At 41.7% G+C, this 22,690-nt stretch overlaps 2 protein-coding genes across 2 annotated transcripts in view; one reads left to right on the plus strand and one right to left on the minus strand.

Annotated features, from left to right (window-relative positions):
- FKBP1B (FKBP prolyl isomerase 1B) overlaps positions 1 to 13,547 on the plus strand; it is a 46,276-nt gene extending 32,729 nt beyond the window's left edge. Inside the window, exons 3-4 of the mRNA XM_065681759.1 lie at positions 10,983 to 11,095; positions 12,863 to 13,547. Coding sequence (XP_065537831.1) covers positions 10,983 to 11,095; positions 12,863 to 12,991 — 242 coding nt within the window. The 3' untranslated portion in view covers positions 12,992 to 13,547. The remainder of the gene's footprint in view (positions 1 to 10,982; positions 11,096 to 12,862) is intronic.
- A 3,802-nt stretch (positions 13,548 to 17,349) lies between these two features.
- SF3B6 (splicing factor 3b subunit 6) lies at positions 17,350 to 22,657 on the minus strand. Its single transcript, XM_065681758.1, has 4 exons — positions 22,503 to 22,657; positions 22,058 to 22,176; positions 19,310 to 19,448; positions 17,350 to 18,850 (listed from the first exon to the last, which is right to left on the minus strand). The coding sequence occupies exons 1-4, from the start codon at positions 22,530 to 22,532 to the stop codon at positions 18,761 to 18,763; spliced, it is 378 nt and encodes a 125-aa protein (XP_065537830.1). The 5' UTR covers positions 22,533 to 22,657; the 3' UTR covers positions 17,350 to 18,760.
- Between the last annotated feature and the right edge of the window lie 33 nt (positions 22,658 to 22,690).

The following is a 22,690-nucleotide window of genomic DNA, read 5'->3' on the forward strand; positions in this document are numbered from 1 at the left end:
GCTCTACTCTCAACTTGTGTTGCTTTACACTGTGCGCTATTTTCTTTTGTGTTTTTGTCAATGTTTATATTCTTCGCTTGTGTCTATGGACTTACTACTATTTCTATTTGTAGTAACTAAAATGGCTTAATTTACAATGTCTTTTGTTTGCAGCAGTCCTGAGTGTGAAAACACTTTTTCTTTTGGAAAAACATTATGGTCTGTGCAGTCCATCCTCAAGCTCCTACTAAAGTCAATGAGAATAATGGAGGAACAAACCCTACACAACATCAGGCCCGGGACTAGGGACTGGGATCCAGGTCTCTGCCCATCCCACTGACCTCCCTGATTACTACTTGCTTAGTTTTCTCCTAACTTCATCATTCTCCATTTCCAGCCACTATACAGATTGAAGGGGGAGCACAGAGGGCAATCCCACTGGGTGTTTGTTTGTCCGATGATGAGGATACCATCAGAAAAGGTGAAGGATTGTGGGTTTAAATTCCGGCTTGAGGTAGAGTTGAACTTGGAGTGCTCTTGGTGAGTGCTTATGACAGGAAAGGTGGACAGCAGCACCCTCTCTACCAACTACCCTTTAAAAAGGATGAGACTTTCTTGTGTCAGTCTTTAAAATCAGATTCAAAGCTCTACATCCAGAGTGGATGATGATGCTAAATTCTTGGAAGAGCTGAAAATTGAGGTGCATCCTTGTACTTGCCATGTCCTGCTAGCTGCCTATGGCTGTACTTAGTGCACAGGCTTTTTATATCTCACCTTCTAGAAGTGGCTGTTTGCCTCCATGGCCTCTATAAGAAACTTCCAAATCTTTTTCTGCCTGTCAATTCTGTAAAACTCAAGGGGAAGTCACTAATAGGTGATACTCACCTGATTCTCACCTCCTTCTCCAAGCTGTTTACCCTAAAACATTTATTTTGCATTCTCCTTGCTTCTTCCTTTTACTGGTCCAAGACATGAGTGGCTTGTTAAGTAGATGAAAATAGATACAGGCACTTGGAAATTCCTATTGTTCTCCAGAGAGACGACTGTCTAATGTCCAGCAGAGCAATGCCTGAAACCCATCTGTCAAGATAGCAGCTGTCACTTTTTCCATAGTTCCTTTATAAGATCACTGAGATCAAAACTTAGAGATGGAAAAAACCTATTTATAATAACAAACTGCACTGTTAATAGCTCCTTTCCACTGCAGCTCTGAAGATACTTTGAAGGCTTACTGAATGCTACCTAAGGCAAAGTGTATTAATTAATAATATTATTGCTGGATATGGTAGTGACTCTCCTTCTGACCTTGGTAAAACTACAGCCATCATTTCACAGGGAATAAGATGAAGGTGAATTATTCTTACACAGCTGCCTGGTGGCAAAACCCATTCTTTCTGGCATCCAGCTTTTTCCTCTGATCACAAAGCTATAGTATTCTGTATTCTTGCAGGATTCTGTTCTGGAGAATAGTCCCGAGTGCATCATTCAGCTGAGTTTTAAATTATTGTGATCCAGGTCTTAAACTGCTACATATATTTTTGTACTTTCATCAGGGGAACTGTGCCAGTTTCCACCAATAAGAATCTGCAACACCAGGAATAATGAACAAAAATAGGAAACAAATGTGGCCAAAAAAAAGGAAACAAAAAGCAAAAGAAGAATTTCATAGCTGGTATTATTTCAGGACATACTGTCATCGTTCACAGGCAGAGTGATATTTGTGACACTGCTAGGGTCTGTCTTGGAGCACGTAGAACACTGTTTACTTTCGAAACAATACTGCAAAAGTACTCCTTTTTTGTGAAAGCAGGTGCATTCCTAGTAGGTGGGAAGAACAAACTATACATCTATAGAAAGATTGGTTCCTTTGATGAGTGTATTTCATGTATCTTTTTAAAAGACATCCTAGAAAAATAATGGTATCTGAATAAGACATTCTTCTGCTGGTGTGTTGCAGCAAACGGTGCAGGCTGCAGAGCAAAATGCTGGTTTTACCTGATTTTAATGGTAGGCTGAACTTCTGACGATATAAGGAGGGTTACCAGCTTGTTAATAAACCCTTCTCAGAGTTCATTCAAAGACTGGAAGTGGCTTTTATCTTCTGTTATTTCTATAGCATGTTTACTGTGTGTATTACTGTACAGTAAGTGACTAGGTCGATCTAGGTAGATCTACAGGCACCAAGTCTAAGGGCCCTTAGGCAACATAATGCACAGGAAGGTGTTTGGTGACTAAATCAAAACCAACTTGGCTTTAAACTGAATTTTTTTTCAGTAATCTTGACTGTGATCAAGTCATTTTGGGTGGAATTAATCTCAACTGTCTTTAGCTACCTAGAAGTCTATGGTCCGTCCATGCTGATGGAGAGAAAGCAGCATCTCCATCTTATGTGCGTCTGTCTCTTTTTCCAAGTGTGTTTTTCTCCTTTCTTACTTAAGAACAGAGAAGTTGCCAAGTCCTTTGCACAATGTTAAAGGATTGCCGTGTTTGTCAAGATGAGTTTCAGTAAAACACTGTCTCTGTGAAGGAGGTATAGCCATCCTACGTGTTAAGAAAGCTGGATGTGATAAAGAACTGGGTAAACAGGGACCTGTGGGGGAGGAAGAGCGTTCATTCACAAGGGATGTGGGGAGAAATGTTATTTTTCAGCTCCAGAAGCCCCAAAGGCTAACATACTTGTTTTAACATATTGGTGTTAAGTCGTAACACATAAAGAATATATTTCTGCATGCTCAAACATCTTGTTTCTGGATATGCATAGCCTCTTAATCCAATGCCCTGCTAGAGATAGATATGTAAATTCGTCACTAGGCTGTTGTCATTTAAGCCAAAGGAATCCAAAGTGTTGCACTGGTAAATTAAGATTTCAGCACAGATTTTATTCAGAAGGAAATGGAGGCCTATAGTGGAGGTATAAACAGTTGAAAATTAAAGGATGCCTAATCTGGGAACAGCTCGTGATTAAAGCACACCTTTATTAAAGCAGTATTAACATTGGGTTAGGAAGGTGTTTCTTCTGGCAGATCATTCAACATCCTTCTCCCTGACCAGAGGAGGAATTAACTAGGTGGCTCTTTTCTTCTAAACCCCCTCTCTCATGTAATCTCAGGGCCATGCTCAGAGCTTTCCCAAGGAATGCTGAAGGTCCTTTCTTGATTTCTGTGGTGTTTTTCCATGCTTCTCGCACCCAGAAGCTTTGGTGCCCTTCTTGTGCCATACGCTGAAAGACAAGTGGCTGTCATAGTCACCTATTTCAGTGAGGTTTAACCCCTACTGAAGAGCATAACTGCCCAGTAGAAGGTCGTCTGCACATTGGTAGGTGTGCTACAGGCTGAAATACCGAATCAATACCTCCACTGCCCAGGCAAACATAAAACAGAAATGGTGCAAAGGAAATACATGCGTGTGTGTTGTAGCACAGGATGAGACTTGAGAATGAAAACAAGAAAATAAGAGATTAATTGCATTGTCCTGTTACCTTGGTGCACTAGATGACCGGAATTCTTTGTCCAAGCTCTGCTGCATGTGTTTGCGTGGGAAATCTTGCAAAATGTCTTCTTTATATTACAGCTGTTCTCTTGAACTGCTCCGTGTGCTTTCTCACTGGTACCAGAGGGCAGGGACAGAATGACATAGCCCAGCCAGGAACGTTCCATCTCCCTCCAGAACCAGTGTTACAGGATGTGGTATTTAGGGATAGAGATGCAAGAGATGCTAAGTATTTCTGTAGTAATATATTCTCTCTAAAATGTTGCTTTAGAATCTATTGTCCTACTCATTAGCATACCCAGACTGACCTAATTCTGCCATGCTTATTCAAATGAAATTTGCTTAATGCTGCAGAGCATGTATATTTTACAGCTGAACTTTGTAATGGTAACAGAATCAAACCCTAAAATAAAATGACTATTTTAAGGCAACAGGATACCAGAGGAATTGTTTTGGTCTCTCTACAATTCATGTAGAATATGCTTATTGAGCCTCATATGTGTCTTGAGGGTAAATCTACTTTTTCTTCTCTTTTAAAATTATGCAAATCTATAAAGCCATTAGGACAGAATAATGCCTTTCAGTAGAGTGAACCAGACAATTGCATGTAATTTTCCTGGCTGTGAAGTCAAGCTAAGTGCAAGGCTCTTTCATATTGTCTTGTAGTTGTACACGACACAGATACATAGTGCACAGTAATGCATTATTGAATAGTTGTCTGTTGTGTCTTCATTGCATGCTGTCAGCTGCATAATAAATAATTGATTGTGTTGCTCTTACTCCACATTAAAGATATATGAGTATATAATACCGGAAGAAAATGAAGCAGCAGGGCTGCCTGTGTTGAAAAGATCAGCCGTTACTGAAGTGTGCTGCGGTTACAGGAACTCAGAGGTGACCATCACCGCTATCCATTTCCCATTTCTATACTTGAGTCAGTGATTGTTCGTCATGGCAACAAATGGCACATTCAAATCGTTGCTGTTACCTTTTTAAACAACAAAAAAAATTGTGGTGAAAAGCTTGAGATGCTGCAGAGATGCACCCCCCAGTCTCTTCAACTATAATCCCTCTAGGCTGAAAATTCCCTTAAAAAGATTAATCATTTTTTCTTAAGCAGCTATAAACTGTCAGAAAAACACAGCCTAAGCCAGCAAATCCTGTTTTTTCCTCATAAGGCTTTATTTATATTAAGCAGAGGAAATATGAGCAGTGGAAAACTGAGTTTGTGTTTATAGTGGTACTAAACCTCTGTTGTGGAACCTTTCTCTTGACAAGGCACACTTCCCTTCTTGGTTCCGTTGCCAGAGTCCCTGCAGAGGACTCAGTAAGGTTGCCCACTGTTCAGATGACACATAGGAAATAAAAGTATCATCCAGCTCACATTCTGCACTCTATTTCCATTACAACATTAATTGCTGATGAAAAGCTGATAAAAAGTAAAACTGATGAGATGATTGCAAATTCATCCAGAAAAGACTTTGCTTTCGAAGTCAAATCAAGGAAATCAGAGATACATGCCACTTACTGCATGGTTATTTGGAAGGAGGCTCATGGCCAGGTATAACTGTGGATTACTGGGAGATGTTATGATGAAGAAGTAGAAAACAATGAATTGAGGTAATGCGATGGCAAATGAAGATGTAAGAAGTGTGAGATCATAGAATTGTAGAACCACAGAATGGTTTGGATTGGAAGGGACCATCTAGGTTATAAATGGGAGAAAAATTGGGATTTCCAACCTTTGTGACATTCTCCTGACAGAATATTGGCATATTTTGACATAGAAATGATGTATTACAAGGAAAAAAAGAAACACTTGAGATCAAAAATTCTTAATCCACAGCAACACTACCTGCAGCAAATCCTGCCTCCAAGAATCCTAGGAACCAAACTGAATGACAAGTTTGTAATAGCAGAGATTTATGACAAGGCATAGTTGGAAAGGCGATTGCATTAAAGGACATCAAAATACAGTCCCAGTCCTGAAGAACCTCTGGTGTACATAAAATTAAAAAGGATAGTGTCCTAGAAACACCTACTGAATTGTCTGCCCCTTTTTCTGCAGCCAGCATGTGCTCAGAAAGTAGCTATTTTCAAGTGTGTGGATTGCATTTAAGTTCTGTATGTAACTAGAGTTTAAAAACGTAAGATAATGTGTTTGCAGGCAAACATTGAAAGTTGCCTGTTCGATTTATGCCCTTAATACTTCCGAGGTGAGTCCCACTCTACAGGATAAAAGAAGAGTGACTAGTGAAATCAGGGGATTTGTCCTGGATTAGGATCTCCGTCTTCTGATTCCCACAGTGTGTCAACACTGCAAAGACAAATAATTCAGTAAAGACTACAGCCAGTGAAGCCTGGTCTACTTCATTTAGGTATGGATGGATGAGTTAATACCTCCTCACTAGGGCTTTATAAAAAGCTGGCAGTCTAGCATTTAAAATGAGTGTTGTTAACTTTTTAACTTTGGTAAGTTAGTTGGCTGAGAATGATAAACGATTCCAGGAGGTTAGTCCTAGCATCTAAATCTGTGTGGTTTAAATTATTCTTGGAGAGATCTCTCTTTCTCCATTAATTGTAGGTGTAGCCTAGAGATGACAGGTTGAGACACAGTTTCTACCTTTGCGATGGCTAACATTAGCAGTGGAATTTTACATATACATTTTCCAAATCTGGGCTTGTAAGCTTGATGGAAGATCTAGGGGAGGGCCTTTGGTATTCTCTCTCCCCATCTTTTGTATAGCTACATCTTTCGTATAACTAATGGTTGGAGCATGATTTTCTGGGGGGAGGACCATAGATGTAAGTTAGGTGTCCTAAACAGCTGGGCTGGCTCTTTGGATCTTTGTTATGTGGTTAGTTGCTGAATCATTCTCTGATGATGGAACCCTCTGGTAAAAAGAAGCTTAGACTGTTATCCCACTGCAGCATTCATGTCTTTCCATTCCTGACCTCTACTCAATAATATAGATTCTCTGATAACAAATGAAGATCGAGCGTTTCTCTTCGTAGAAGCACTTACGGGATCTTCTTCCTGCACAGATTTCATTACATGCATAGGATCTTTATGTCAGTAGGAACCCTACTGCTCTATCAAACTTGCTTGAAATTGGCTAAAAGATTCAAAAGTTATTAGACAAGTACAGACAGTGTCATTAGCTCTCTCCCCTTAGGAAACAGCTGGGGTTGACTGACCTGAGTTAGTTAATTCATGTTAAAAGAGTAATGCAGACACACTTGTGTTTTAGTAAGAAATAATAGCTTGTGTTAAACCTAGACTTAAGTTGTTTTCCCTACTGGTTTAGCCCAAATGGCATGGCATTTTTGGCAGTTTACATGGATCCCTAATCATGTTCCTTACCAAAATGATCTGCCTTCTCTTTGATCTTCAGCTTCAGTGAGCTGAACTACAATGATTCAGCAGGATCCATGATCTGAAACATCTCCTCTTCTACAGCCACCTAATTTTGAGAATTACTTTTAGAAAATGACTAATTTCACAAACTCAGTTATGAGAATAGTGTATGGATTTGAAAAAGTTTGTGCAATTAATAATGTTAATAGAATAATTGTTCCCTTTCAGAATCAAACATAAGGTTATTATAACAAGTAAGCATATAGGCATCTAGATGTCCTTGCTCAGACAAAGCTCTTATTGATTGCTGTGACTTTGCAAAGCAATGTCATCATTCAATTCCAGGTTGTGGGTTTTTTAATCCTTGTTGTTAGCTAGATAAATAAAAGTTCTAGCAGGCTGAAGATGGGTATCCGTCCTCATTGCAGAATATTAACACAAATCAATTTTTTTACCAAAAAGAAAAATCAATTGATGCATTAGCAAGAAAGAAAATAAAGCATTATGTTGTTTTAGCTCCCAGGAGCCTGAATAGTCAGCTCTAACTTTCAGAAATAGAGAGACAAAAAGCTTCTAAAGTTCAGATCTAAATCCGGATCGGAACTTCTCCAGGGCACATGGGGACTCTGACTCATTTCTAAAGTAGATGTGCATTTAAAGGGCAGTCATATAAAAACCGACCCTCCTGCCGGGTCCTCAGCAATTCAGGACATGTCTGACTCTTTGAATGCCAGTTTGTCCTCCAGAAGCAGTAAGGTGGGGAGATCACAGAGGTTACATTTCTGAACACCATCTGATGAATTTTCAGCCATTACTGAAAATAAGATACTGCTCTAAACGTAGGAGAAGCAGCCCGTTTTCGTCTATAGGCCTAACACGCCTTGTATAGGCTTTCGATGGTGAAATGGAAGTCAGTTTTTATCTGATGTATATTAGACCAGTAAGCTCATGGACAGCTAAAAACCTTATTTTAAATGGGAAACATTGTCCAGTAGCTGTTGTCAGGATCTCTGAATGGTTAATTCTGGTTCTGCTGCTGGTTTGATGTGTGGTATTTAGTAAACCACCAGACCTTTAAGCTAAGTATTTTAACAGGATTTAGTTACAAAATGAAGTGAAAGCATATTAAAGTGCTGTGGAACTTTGCATCTGAATCTGAACTTCCAGACTGAGGCTATTTTATAATAAATATCTTCTTCCTCCCTGGGCTGCCGTGAGGAATAATTAATGTTTGCATACTGCTCTGAACATGCAGACTGTAATGACAGTACCAAGTTTTAATATTAAAACTATTAAATATTGGGATTCTGTAATAGTCTCCTTCCATTTCATAGAGTCATAAGGTTTTACGATGTGTTTAAAAATAAAACTGCTGTGAGGAAGGACTGCCATTTAAATTTATGATCGAATATTTCAAAAAGGATTATGCAATGTGCCTGAGAGTTCCCCCTGAGCTGCTTCTCCCTGCCAGCCCTCCTCTACATGTAGGCTGGTTTCCTACCTTACAAACGAACCCGTGTTTGTCTGTAACTAGAAAGCCTGTGCAGGCAGCTGGTGTGGCTTCCCAGCCTGCATGGAGGGGGTTTAGGGATATCACTGAGTCGACATATTGCATACTGTGGGTATGTACATGCATTGGAGCATAAATAAAGCACTTCACTGCTATACCATGAAAGAACTCAAGGAATATGACAAGTGCTAAAACTGAAGGTTATGAAACATGCCTTTATAGGCAGGTTATTCCATAATTTTCCTCCTAAGGCCTTGTGTGCACACACACACACATCTCTAAAGTACTGACTTTGACAAAAATTGGACTTTGTCAACAGATAATTTGCCTTAATCTGTCATTTGGTTTTAATATTAATGTAAAACATCTAGTAGACACAGAATCCCACTGAACCAATCAAATATTGTGTCCTCAAGGCCAGAATGCCAACACCACTGATTTAGCTGCTAATGGATTTGGAGACATCTGTGTCTGAGCTAGTTGTTTGGATCTTGCTTATATTCATTGCAAAGAAAGAGGCACTGCTAGGATGCAATTCATTATGGCCTAGATTTGGTTAGATGAATTGCCCCTGAAAGTACATTTTTCTCTGACTTGATTACAGAGTGAATCAGAGTAATTAGCTCAAAGGTAGCTGGCTACATCTTAAAAGCATAAAGGTTGGTAAGATGAATCCTACGATTTTAGTCTTTATTTTTTATTCTGGCATGTCTCTATATTTACCTTTGATTCATAACACCAACTTTTAAGCAGGCAGAATATGCCTTTTTTTGTTGTTGTTTAGATAATAGCTAATGGTTTTTACTGAAAAATAAAACTGGTGCATCAAGTTGATCTATTAATAGAACTGCTTCAGGGAAAAGAAACTAGTATGACTGTGTTTTCATACTGGATCATAAAGGCAGGATTTCTCAGCATTTTCTGTCAAAGCTGTGCTTGATAACATTGTTTTCAACCAGAAACTTTCTCAGATATTTGGTTATTAATGAACAAAACACTAGCACTACAGCATTACAAAGAAAGCATTTATTCTAATACATAAATATCAGCCAAACCTTACAACAGCCAAAGTATAGCATATTGAAAGAGCAATTAACCAGGTACTTTTAAGTGGAAAGCTATCATAATTATCTGCTGTTTGAAAAGAGAATGAGAATACCTAAAAGTGTATCTCTCTGTGAAGGTTTATCCACTTGCTGTAGAAGCTATGTGTTCATAATACATGGGTTGAAACAGTGTTGTGCCCATCCAAAGGAATGAGTAAGGTGTTCCCCAACTATCTCTTGTGGCTGAATTAAAATACAACAAACGAGGGTACTATTCATAGAAATGTCCTTTATGTTTTCACATTTTTAAATGCAGAGGCTTTTCTGTTCTTTCTGTATGAGGAGGAGGAGACACATGGAATTGTCACATTATGTAGAAGTTTCACATGCATGCTGTAGAATGGCCACATTTGTGTAATGCATGTTATTCTTAGTACTCCTGAGTGAATGAAGTAGGGAAGGTAAACTGTCCAAGTTACCAAAATATTCCTACTAGATATTCTGGTATAAATCATAGAATTACAGCATGATTTGGGTTGGAAGGGACCTTCAAGATCATCCAGCTCCAACCCCCTGCCATGGGCAGGGACACCTTCCACTAGACCAGGTTGCTCCAAGCCTCGTCCAACCTGGCCTTGAGCACTGCCAGGGATGGGACAGCCACAGCTTCTCTGGGCAACCTGTGCCAGGGCCTCACCTCCCTCACAGTAAGATTTTTTTCCTAATGCCTAATCTCAGTCTCTCCTCTGTCAGTTTAAAGCCATTCCCCCTTGTCCTGTCTCTCCATGCCCTTGTAAAAAGTCCATCTCCAGCTTTCTTGTATGCCCCCTTTAGGTACTGGAAGCTCCTCTAAGGTTCTCCCAGGAGACCATAAATTTGGAGGAAGAAGTCAAAGGAGCTGCTCTGTACTTGCAGACATTTAACTGGCACCAAATCCGGCTCAACAGTTCCCAAAACTGAATCTACATTCCCACCTGTGGAAGTGTGTGGAAAGCTCCTGCTGCCTGTGCGGCTTTGGGCCACACATAGCCAAAGTCCCCTTGGCGCTCAACATGTTCTCCACAACAGCTATTCCCTTTAGTTAGTTACACTGTTAAAAATACCTTAAAATAGAAGTATTTAATGAGGAGTAAACCCAGTCATATATATGTTAAATTTGGTTTCTTTGTCTGTAGGCTGGTTTTAGGGAGCCTTTTTGTGTTTAGGAGCAGGCCTGGATCAGTCCCCTGTGTTGATATTCTCTTACGCTGCTTCCCACGTGCTCCTTGCCTGCTTTTATCTGCTGAGCCAGGAAGCTCCACTGTGCAAGCAACAGCTCTTCAGTGTGTCTGTGTAATGTTTGGTACTACATGAGTTATAACCTATAGCATTAAGAAGAATAATATATTTCCATTTTAGAACCTAAATTACCAGAAGGCAAAGGTAACAGTATGGTACCTTTTGGTGCCATATTTGTGTTTGGCTCTCCTGCCTTGCCTGTTCTGCATGAGGCTTCAAAGTGAAAATGTGACCAAGACACTAATTTTCCACTCCTTCCCTCCCCCCCAGCACTTAAATGTACATGTAGCTCTGATTGAAACTGCGTGTCTTGTTTCGGCAGGAATGCTACAGAATGGAAAGAAGTTTGACTCCTCCAGAGACAGAAACAAGCCTTTCAGGTTCAAGATTGGCAGGCAAGAAGTAATTAAAGGATTTGAAGAAGGTGTGACACAGGTACAAAGAAATTATTCTAGCTGAACTTCAAGCTGGCTGAAGGGTATGTGAGCACAGCAATGTCCAGTGTAATGGTGGCAAGACTAAGTGGATTTGAGTGGACTCTATTATTTGCTTTGCAGTAAGGCCTAGGAGTAGCTCAGGACCCGAGTGTGCTGTAGAAACCAGAAGCCAGGGCAGATAAAGCAGTAGCAACAAGTGCTGGGTGAATCAGTTTATCCCTTCTGTGACCACTCTCGCTCCCTGACTTCTGTCCCTTAATCAGTAGGTGGCCAAAAAGCTGTCCCAGTAATCGGCGTGCAACCCGCTGCCCTCCTGCTCCTCCTAGTGGATCGCTGGCTGAAGCTGAACTTGTGTCTGTCTCCTTCGCCCCAGGGTTTTGAGGTTTTGTGGGGCGGGTTTTGACACAAAGCATTTGGACAAAAGCAGCTCACTCTGTCTAGCGTGCAGGTTTTTCATTAAGCCTGGATTTAATGACTGTCGGATGCCACAGCCATCTGCATTTCTCTACTCAACATCTGACAGCTCAAGGTTGCCCTGTGCCTGAAACCCATGCATGACTTGCTGGCTGTGTGGCTTTCAGGGACCTATCAGAGCAGCAGGCAGCCTGCCTCACACAGACCCCTGCAGGGGCCAGGGGAGGTCACCTGCTCTTGCACCCCATGGTATGAACACTGCCTGAACTTGGGGAAGTTCATATTCACATTTTTATTCTACCTAAAGTCATAAAAGCTCTAGCTTGGGCATATTTTATAGGACCTGAAAAAAATCAACAGCAGATACCATGTAATCTGTTGTCCAGTGATGTGTGTCATCTTGGAGGAGAGGTCTGAGTCAAAACAGTGCTTCAAATCAGGGACTGTTTCTTGGCCAGTGAATATTCAGTCACTATGTATGGTGCATGAATAGCAGTTTGAGATTGCTCCACCCCAGAATACTCTGTTGGAAGAGCAGGGATTTGGTTCTTGATACCCCAAATCTCCGTGAGCACTGTCACCTTCAGAGCTACTCCGGAGTGAGAGAAATCAGTATCTCTGTCCATCCCAGGGCAAGGGCCCTCTGCCAGAATAAGCAGCACCTGAGGTGAGATGTCTGCCCTCAGGTTTGGGTTGAGGTTAGGGAAGTAAGTACCTCTTTTCAGTAGGACTTTTTTGCTTTGCATCTGCCCAGCAGCAGAAGGGTCGGTGGCACAGCGCTAGCGTTTGAGCAGTGGCTTTGAAGGCATCTCTGGTGGTGGCTGAAGAAGGAAAAATGTTGCTGAATGCTTTTCAGAAGCTGAACCAAAGTGCATTTTGGCACTAATCTCTCCTGTCTGTTACTAGCTCCATCTACCCTGTCCTGCTCATGGCCCCTCACCTCTGCCAAAATTTGACTCCTGAAAAGATGGAAAGTGATACTTCTCAATGACATCCACTGCTGATAGCGTTACATGTACGCTGCACTCCATAGAAGGAATTCACACCTCCTACAGTCTAGTGTAGGCAGGATGGGCTCCCAGACTGGCTCTGGCAATTTAAATAACTGCTGTGAGAAGCCAGGGGAGTCAGAAGACCTATGTCTGAGCTGGGTGTGGCAGCTTGAAGCTGAGCCATGGTTGAACTCTGTGATCTTAAAGGCCTTTACCCAACCTAAATGATTCCATGAATCCAGTGGTCCTGACTCTCCTCAATTCTGTCAGTCTGACACACTGTGATTTGTTGTTTTCCTCCTAATACTGTTTGTTTGGTTTTGTCTTCTCTTTTCCTTTCTTCAACATCCAAAACACAGATGAGCTTAGGACAAAGAGCAAAGTTGACCTGCACACCTGAGATGGCCTATGGAGCCACAGGCCACCCTGGGGTCATCCCTCCCAACGCCACGCTCCTCTTCGATGTGGAGCTACTCAGGTTGGAGTGAATCTTCTCAAGGGAGTCAGCTGGATACATCTGTTAATACCCATCCATCCTTTCTCGCCTTGCCAGCAGCGGGAGAAACATTCACTGGAATCCCAATCTTCCCTGCTCAAGCTGTCCTGTCACTAGCACCTGCTGTTCGGTTTCTTACACCTTCCTTGTCTTTTTTAACTTTGTGGTGTCCGTGTTTGCCTTTTATTAGAAGCTTTGCTTTTGGGAAAAACGTCTACTGTTGTAACATTTTCAAGTTGTACATTTTATTTAATTTGCATGTAAGAAGAATTCACAGTGATGGTTGAAAATATATATAATATAAATATATATATATTCCTTATTGAAAAACCACTGCCTTACTGTACACTTAAACCAAGAAGAAAACAAAACACAAAAGGTGCTCAAAGAACAATCCAGTGTACACCTTGTACATGAACGGGCATTAGCCAAACAGAGTTACCTGCGCTGCCACTTTTCTCAACTTGTACGTTTCTGCTTGCTGCTGTTTTAAAAATATTGTCTCATTTAAAAGTATATATAGAGAACAATAAAATCTTGACACTTTACAGTTTCTATTTCCTGTTTTTATCCTCCTGCCATGGGAATTCTTTTTGGTGAATGAGAAGTTCTTCTAACAACCATCAACCCATTTTTTGTTAATTCTTTCTTTTCGTATATGAAACACACACACTTCCATGTGCTGCTGCTGTTACAGGTGACACAGTGGAAGATCTCTGTGGGACCAGAGGTACCAGCAACATGCAAGTAAAGGCTGCTGAGACAGAGAAGTTTCCTGGCTCCATCTACCCTGCCCTCCTCATGGCCCCTAACCTCTGCCAAAATTTGGCTGCTGAAGAGATGGAAGACAATACTTCTCAAAGACATCCACTGTTGGTGCAGGGATGCCATCCAGAGGGACATGGACAGGCTTGAGAGATGGGCCAGTGCAAACCTCATGATGTTCAACAAGGCCTAGAGCTGGACCAGGGCAACCCCAAGCACAAATACAGGCTGGGTGGAGACTGAATTGAGAGCAGTCCCAAGAAGGACTTGGGAGTGCTGGCTGATGAAAAGCTCAATGTCAGCCAACAATGTGTCCTCATAGCCCAGAAAGCCAATCATATTCTGGGCTGTATCAAAAGGAGTGTGACAGCAGGTCAAGGGAGGTGATTCTCCCCTTCTACTCCACTCTCATGAGACCCCACCTGCAGTACTGCATCCAGCTCTGGGGCCCCAGCATAAGAGGGATGTGGAGCTTTGAGGCTGAGTCCAGAGGAGGCCACGAAGACGACCAGGGACTTGCCTATGTTCTCCTGTGAAGACAGGCTGAGACAGCTGAGCTTGTTCAGCCTTGAGAAGGCTCTGGGGAAACTTTAGAGCAGCTTCAAGTACCTAAAGGGGGCCTACAAGAAATCTGGAGAGGGACTTTTTGCAAGGGCATGGAGAGATAGGACAAGGGGAAATGGCTTTAAGCTGAAAGAGGGGAGATTTCAATTAGCTATAAGGAAGAAATTCTTCCCTGTGCAGGTGGTGAGGTACTGGCACAGGCTGTCCAGAGTAGCTGTGGCTGCCCCATCCCTGGCAGTGTTCAAGGCCAGGTTGGACGGGGCTTGGAACAAGCTGCTGTAGTGGAAGGTGTCCCTGCCCATGGCAGGGGGTTGGAACTAGATGATCGTTAAGGCCCCTTTCAACCAAAACCATTCTACCATTGTGATTTCACCAATAGCTCCTCTTTGTAGGACAGGCTAATTTCCTGTTAATATATGTATTATATATCTCTACAGGGAATCAGCCCTGTCAAGGCTTGATGCCCACTAGCTCTTCCAAATTCATTTGCCACTGCCCCAGCCACTGTTGCACTATCCATATCAGTACTGGGTTGCAGATCACAGGCTGTTGCAGTAGTTGCAGGTATGAGTTCCTATAGAGGTCTTGGTTGAATGTAACACATCTCTGTTACGTCTGTCAAACACAGGTCAATCCAGCACACTGGTCTAAAACTGCTCTTACTGATGGCCCAGTTTAAGTTAGTTGCCCTTTAAAAAAAAAAAAAGAAAGAAAACATCAAGTATCTGACTTGGGACCTTTCCTGAACGCCTCGACAGTGAGCAGCAATGCAGAGGATTGGCTCAGCATACCTGGAATGGCCGTGCATTCCCTCCATCATTTCTTGGTCCTGCAGCCAGCAAGCTTCTGCCACATCTAAAATGACATTGCTCTGCCCCTCTGCCAGTAAAACACATATTCCTGGTCACATTCAGCCTCCCTGTCTCCCTCTACAGCACTGCTATGCACTTCCCTTTCGCCCTCAACAGCTCTACCCAGCCATTACAGAGTCTGTAAAATCCTTATTACAGCTGGCTGATGAAGTGCTCCCTCTCCTCACCCTTTCTCTGCAGAGGCCATTGTTGGAAGCAGAGGGTATTACATTTTTCATGCCAATTTCATTAAAAAAAAAAAAAATCTGAAAGGAAAACTAATTGTGCTTTGTGATACTTTGGGAAATTAAGTCTTCAAGGAAATGTAATCTCCAGCTCTTTATTTGACTGCAAATGCGTTAATTTATTTAATTGTATCATCAATCAACACACTACATATAATTATTACCACTGTATAATGGATTGGAAGAAATTTACTGTCATTGCCTGTGTAATCAGATATGCTCTTGTTACTAATTTCTAAACAGCATCGATGGAAAAAAAATGACCTTCCAGGCTTAATTTCATGCCCTACTTCCTGAAAAATTAAATGGGAAGTGAGCACACACAAAAACCAGCACAGATGCAGAGTACAAGGCTGGTAACATCTGCCTTATTTGCTGCCCCCCCTGCCATTCATATAACTGATCTCATTTCCCTGTCCTTTGATATTACATTTCAAACAAAATCTTGAGCAGACCTCATCAAAACAATCCTCCAGGCATTCTATTTCCATTCCCTCTGTCTTACAGGTACAAATTATTATTTCATTTTACATGTGCAGGGACATTGAAAGCCCTGAACAGGCACTAGAAGAAAAAGTATGAAATGGAATATTTAATGAAAGGCAGCAGCTGAGCTCTCTGAGAAATCAAAAGCTGCTGATCTTGAGGATTCATTGAAGGCATTTTTATTAATCTTATTACCCTAAAGAATTGCTTTTTATGTATGTTTTTCAAACAGCATCAAATCTTCATCTAAACAGCCACTGCGGTGCAAGTACCACACTCTCTGCTATTGACAGAAGCAATGCGGTATTTGCATGATTTTAAACAAGGCCAGAAGCCTGTGGCACCATTACCAGCACTTTAGTGGTTTATTATCAGTATTTATTCTTATTTGAAGCATAAATCCAGCATTCTAACAAGCACCTCCAATTTCTGTTACAGCAAGGGGCCTTCTAAATGCTCACCAACTTGTGTGAATGGCCCTTATTTGGCATGTGTGTGTATATATGGCACATATATACTGATACATATATACAACACATACGTAGTGGAGGCCATTTCTAAAATTTAAAAGCTATGGATACTGACACAGAATCAATAGGATTTCATTCATTTAAATGTTTTCAAGGCAAGCTGAGTTTTGCTTTTGAAATTTAGGTTTGTATAATCTGACAGACAAGCCCCAAAATCAAGCTGGCACTGGAGCAGTAACAGCTCACCTAAGAACAACAGCAGATCACAGCTGCTTTGCATTTAATATACCTGTGACACAGCTGCACCAGACCAGAGGAGCAGCACAGGTCAGGTCATGACTTTTTTGTGCTTCAGAGATGACCACAGCCACCCACAGGCTCCAAGTCTCTCATCACCTGGTTCCTGACTGCAGGGACAGCTCTCTGGGGCCTGCAAGGCTGCAGGAAGCAGCATAGCTTTTAGGGAAGGACATGGGTATGAAGAGCCACAAAATGAGTACAAGACTTTTTACTAGAGACACTGGATGTAATTCTCACTTGCATCCCAAAAACTGGTCTGCAACACAGGATAAGGCAGACTCATTAGCCAGGCACCAGGTGGGATTTTGAGCACCGACTCAAAGCTAAAAATCACACTCCAGCCATTTCAGCTACCTCCTCACAGGTGCTCGGGGTGAAAGAGCCAGCTCAGAGGATCACTGCCACCCTTCACACTCCTCCTCACCAGATGAGGAAGAACAAAGGATCTGCACAGCACACAACAACTGCAAGGGTCTTCCTCCACATGTGTCAGACATGGTACCCAGAGCTGGGTGTCCCTTCCCATCGCTCACATGCTGAATACAAGTGTTCATGTATGGCAACAGATGCTCTACAAAGTCTTACCTGAACCATGAGCATTCAGGCAACACATGACTTGCTTTCTGAAAGGAAAGCTTACATGCAGAAGCAGCACAGCATAAAGCAAGCTTTGCTGAAAAAAACCACAAGGTAGACAGTATTTATTTTTTTGCTCAATGGACCCAAAACCAGCATGGTTCTTTAAGTGACAATTTTCAACAAAAAATCCAAGAAAACAGAAATGTTCCTTTATGACAGTCCAGTGCAATGAAAAAAACCAACTAACTTAAATCCCAAATCCTCAGACAAAGTATGTTTGCATCTGCCCATGTTCTGCACTGGCTGGAAGCTGTCTGCTCAGGGAGTTAAATAGCACATCCAAGCAGATAAATTCTCCAGAGGCAGGATACTACCAACATTCATACAACTCCCAGCGGGTTCAGAACAGAGGTAGAGGTGATTCTTTTCCACCTCCAAAATACAAAGTATGCACAACCCATATAGCACACTAATTTTTATTCACAGGACGTGAGTGCTAAAAAAAAAGCCAAAAAATTTACATCTGTTTATCTTCCACCAGATGCTACATGTAAGAATTTCTGTACATGAAATATATTACAGTTCAAAAACACCAATTAGAAAACAATCACACTACAGGTATTGAAAATTACCACCTTCACCTACTGCCTTGTTTTGGTGAGGTGTTCTCTACTTAACATTAAAAGGCATCAGGTTTATTCCTGCCACTCCTAACATGGTAGATGTGATAACTTTCCTGTATCACCCTGCAGTGATGCACTATTAGAGGAAGATTATTTTACTGCAGCTTATCAGCTGTGTCTCAGTCACTGGGAACGATCTGACTGAAGTCACCTCAACAGTTGGATTCTTTTAAAAGGCAAATGATTTTCTGTAGTTTTTAAAAGAAACTGTTATAAGCATGGACTTGGGCTTGCTTCTAGTAAGCAGCCACCTAATGATCACATAAGGAAGAGAGGTTCCTTCAAACACTCCTAGAGGGAGAAAGGCACAATTTCGGTAAAATATACAGGTGTGAAGTACCAAATCATACTCCATTCTTCTTTAAAAAGCACACAAAAATCACTGTAAGAGGGAGACTAACTGAAATGCTCTTTTTTCAGAAAGTAGCAAATGAAATTTACCTGCCTGCAGCCAGCTCAGGCAGAGCCCCTTCAGCTCTCCGGATTAACTGCTGCCACCTGGAGGCTGGGCGGAACTTAAGGAGGTGCAAAATGCTCAACCTGCTTGGTCCCATCTTAAAAGGTACTGCTAGAAACAGGACTGGGGTCACGCCGCACTGTTACTGACAACACGGAGAAGCCGTGTCTATTTATGGGGATTTAATCTTAAAGCAGATCTTCCAGCGTTTTACATTTACTTACTTCTAATGTGAAGATCTAAAGATTCAAATTACAGCTTATAAAATTTAAAGGAAAAAATTATACTTAATTGAGAATTCCTATGTTTAGGTCAAGAATTCAGTGGCAGGTCTTGAAAACAGTTTACCAAAAAGAGCAGTTTATTTTGGTGGGTCTGTATTAATTCCATATTTTTCCTTGAGAAGTTTAAGCTGTTCCTCTTTCTTCTTTGTGTCCATCTTTTGGAATGCCTGGAATTAGGAAAAGATGTGAGAAATAAAATAAAAAAATAAGAATCTCATCTTCTGCATGTTATTTCCTAGTAACTGCAACCAGCATCATTACAAATTACACTAGCAGCGGTATTTAATCCTTGACCCCAGAGAATGCCTCAGTAGCCTGCACACCAAGTCACAGGCAGAACATCTTTTTACCTGCACACAAAATCTCACATCCTGCTGCAAATGTGCAGCTGTAAGCCCCTGCTTCCTCTTCTCCAAAGTACAGTCTCCAGAAACATGTTTTTAAACACCTTTTTTTCCACACAGATCACCAAGTAAAGATGAAATCCTGTCAATTTATCAAATCAATTCCCACTACCACTTTGGATTCATTTCTTAAAATTATTCAAGCACCTCTCTTTTCAAACTAAATTTCTTTTTGTGCTAGCTGTGTTCACAGGTAACTTAAAAACCCCTAAGTGTACGTACCCTGTTTGCATTATAGTACAGAACAACAAGGTATCTGTTGCACACATTGAATCCTGATAGGTGATCACAAGCGTTTTTGGCATCGAAGATGTCTTCATAGACCACATAGGCTGTTCCTCTAGTTTCAGGAGTGTTTCCACTGCAAGGCAAGATGAATTTTAATGTTCAACAAAATTAACAAGAAATAGTTCTATTGGTCTTCAGCACCAACTGAGATTAAATTAACTAATGCAACTTCATGAGAAAACAATTTATTCTTATTTTTTTCTAAATCATAGAATGGTTTGGGTTGGAAGGGACCTTCAGTGTCATCTAGCTCCAACCCCCTGCCATAGGCACGGACATCTCCCACTACAGCAGGTTGCTCCAAGCCCCACCCAACCTGGTCTTGAGCACTGCCAGGGATGGGGCAGCCACAACTTCTCTGGGCACCCTGTTCCAGCATCTCACCAGCCTCACAGGGAAGAATTTCTTCCAAATATCTAATCTAAATCTCTCCTCTTTCAGTTTAAAGCCATTTTCCCTTGTCCTCTCAAGATGTTACAATACATTCCCGCTTTCCACACCAATCTCCGCTTACAGTCCAGAGTCAGAGACAGGATAATGAAAGACAGCATTATGCTCCTTAAGGGAAATTCACCTCTCCACAACAGCCATCAGAAGCTGTTGCTGTCAGGGGTTGTCATATTTCTGGAAATACTTTAAGTTTTCATTACAGCCATTAGCTTGGTTTATTTAATATTACAAGGCTGGGCTGTCAGTTAATGGCTGTCTGGATCAGATGTCTCCCCAGGATGGAATACAGCTCTGAGCATATCACAAAGTCAATTTAAAAGAGTCAAAACAGCCTTGCTGGTGCAAGACCAGGTCAGGTGCACAACCATTGCCTATCAGGCCATCAATCCAACTTCCTTTGCCTGAGGGACTGGAGACACGTCTGAGCACATAAGCTTAACCAGCCCAGAGATACTGCAGAGTTTACAGATCCAAAAGACCTCAGCTAAAAAGATAGCTAAAGCAAACCTAATAACCAGAACTGTCTCCAAGGTGCTTGCCTCTCAGAAGAGAACTCCTGATGATAAATGATACCTCACATATAAACACCAGGATACATACAAATGCGAAGAGGAGAATGGGATAAAAACCACACTAGGAACACAAGTGACTACAACAGGACTTCCATGTTATAGATGTTTCTGTGGAAAATATGAGCCAGGAGTTCTGAACAAACCTTTGGACATATACACCAGCGCATCACTGATGGAAAGCTCCCCCAATACATCTTAATCCTTTATGTCCCACTGTCATGCTGTTCTAATCTAATTTTCAGGAACCCTTTAGTATTTGTTCTCCTTTATGCTTATTAGTGAAGAATCCCACCTATTTGGCCAAACAATAAGTTTACTTTGGCCACTTCTGCAGTCACTTCTGTTGCACTTCCCTGCATGAGAAGGATCTCGCTACCTCCACCTTCCCAACACAGCACCAGCAGTAGGATTGATCCCCCCCATTCTTGTTTGTCTACTGAGGCAATTCTAGATGTAAAACTTACTTTATTCTATAAGGTGAACAACCACACTATGGCTCCAAAATGAGCCATAGTGGGTACTTAACTGGGTACACTATTTGGGGTACTTACGTTTGGTCTGTTTAACTGTTTACATATTTACATCCTGCACAGTCAAAACAATTCAGTTCACTGTGGATTAATCACCCTCCCCAGTCCCAGATCATGGGGAACTGGAGAGTGATATAAATGAATAACAAAGATACATTCCACTTTAACCTCATCAGCAACAGAGATGCCGTAGGTTATTTTGCCACCAGTACCAAAAAAAAACCCAAAAAACCAACAACCTATGTCAAATATAAACTACATTTCCTTTCTATTTGTACACCTATTGAGATGTGACTTACAATGTTTTAAGTATTGAACACCAAGTTTAATTTCCTCCCCCTTCCTTCCTAAATATTTGTCTTAATAGGAAAAAAAACACAGTCCTTTCGTGTGTCAGTACTCTAACCAGCATTACTATGGTTCCCAAAAGTGCTTCCTGAATTCCAGCTTCAGCCAACTATTCCCTAGAACCTTAGTGAAACATAATACTAACCAGACAAAATCATGGTTTAATCTGCAGCATTCAGACAGTACTCAGCGTAACAAGGAACATCAGAATGCATGTCCTTAATGTCTGAAGTAACTAAGAGAAAAACCTCAATCTGCTGTATAACCTCAATGCATCTTAGAACAGAATTTCAGTCAGACTGCCATCATCCACAGCTGTGTGGCTCAGGGACAAATTGTATCTGAAGCACAGGTAATTGTTTCTGGTCAACAGGTCCTGCAGCAACAGTAATATCTCTATTTTCGCATCACTCAAGTATCTAATACTCACTAAATATCAAAATCGATTGTTTTCAAATTTTGCCTTTCTCATTTTTACCTGTAGTTAAGATAAAAGGTTAAAGATATTTAAGATTTGCTTAGGAGAGCTTCCCATATTTTTACCAGCACACCTAAGCCCACATCAGAATTAAGCTTTTTCACTTTACCTACCAGCAATATTATTTTCTAAAGAATTTACATATAAGAGAAATATCATCACACCCACCTTGGCACATATGGATACTACTAAAGTGCATTTAACTTTTTCAGCTACAAAATCCAGTTGCTATCTACTACAATAAGAATACTGATACTAAAGCTGATTAAATCCCTAACTCTTCACAAAGAACTAAAATACTTACACTCTGATTTGTCGAATAGGCCCATATTTCCCAAAAATATCGTACATTTCCTCTGCTGTGATTTTATATGGCAGGTTCCTAATATACAGTATCCGATTGACTTCTGGAGGCAGCCGAATCTGATGCAGAAACAACATATAGTGCGTTAGACCTAGTGTGCTCACTTCAAACCTTAAAAGCTGCTGCCTACGAGCTAGATCTTTAGGCTAGCATCACCGAGACAGTCTGTGTGCTCCCCAGATCCCCTTTTAACCCTTCACAGCTACAAACTTGACGTGTCAAACAAGAGGCCTGCCTGGAGAGGAACGGGCTCCCTCGGCTGGGGACGCTGAAAGGAGCTCAGGCCAGGCGGGAAGGCCTGCTCTCAGCCTCCGGGCCGGGGGACGTCTCACCACCACGGAGGGCTGAGGCGGGCCACGGAGCGGGCAGGGGGGAGAGCACTCACGTTGGCTCGCTTGGCCGCTTGCATCGCCATGGCGCCGGTCAGAGAGAGGTGGCTGCCACCCGAGAGAGAAACACCGGCAGGGCAAGGAGCCTCGGCAGACGCGAACGGCTCTCCTCAGCGCGGAACCCGGATGCTATCCCAGCGTGCTCCGCGCCGGAACAACAGCCGCAGACGCACGGGCGTTAGGA

This window comes from Lathamus discolor, chromosome 5, assembly GCF_037157495.1.
Source record: "Lathamus discolor isolate bLatDis1 chromosome 5, bLatDis1.hap1, whole genome shotgun sequence".
Taxonomy (NCBI): Eukaryota; Metazoa; Chordata; class Aves; order Psittaciformes; family Psittacidae; genus Lathamus; species Lathamus discolor.

What these genes read in the sequence shown, in the direction of transcription:
- SF3B6 (XM_065681758.1), bottom strand. Translation starts at nt 22,532, where the DNA reads ATGGCGATGCAAGCGGCCAAGCGAGCCAAC. An exon ending in CCTATTCGACAAATCAGAGT is followed by an intron (nt 19,449 to 22,057) that starts GTAAGTATTTTA and finishes CTTGCCTTGCAG; the next exon opens with TGGAAACACTCCTGAAACTA. An exon ending in TGTACTATAATGCAAACAGG is followed by an intron (nt 18,851 to 19,309) that starts GTACGTACACTT and finishes TCCTAATTCCAG; the next exon opens with GCATTCCAAAAGATGGACAC.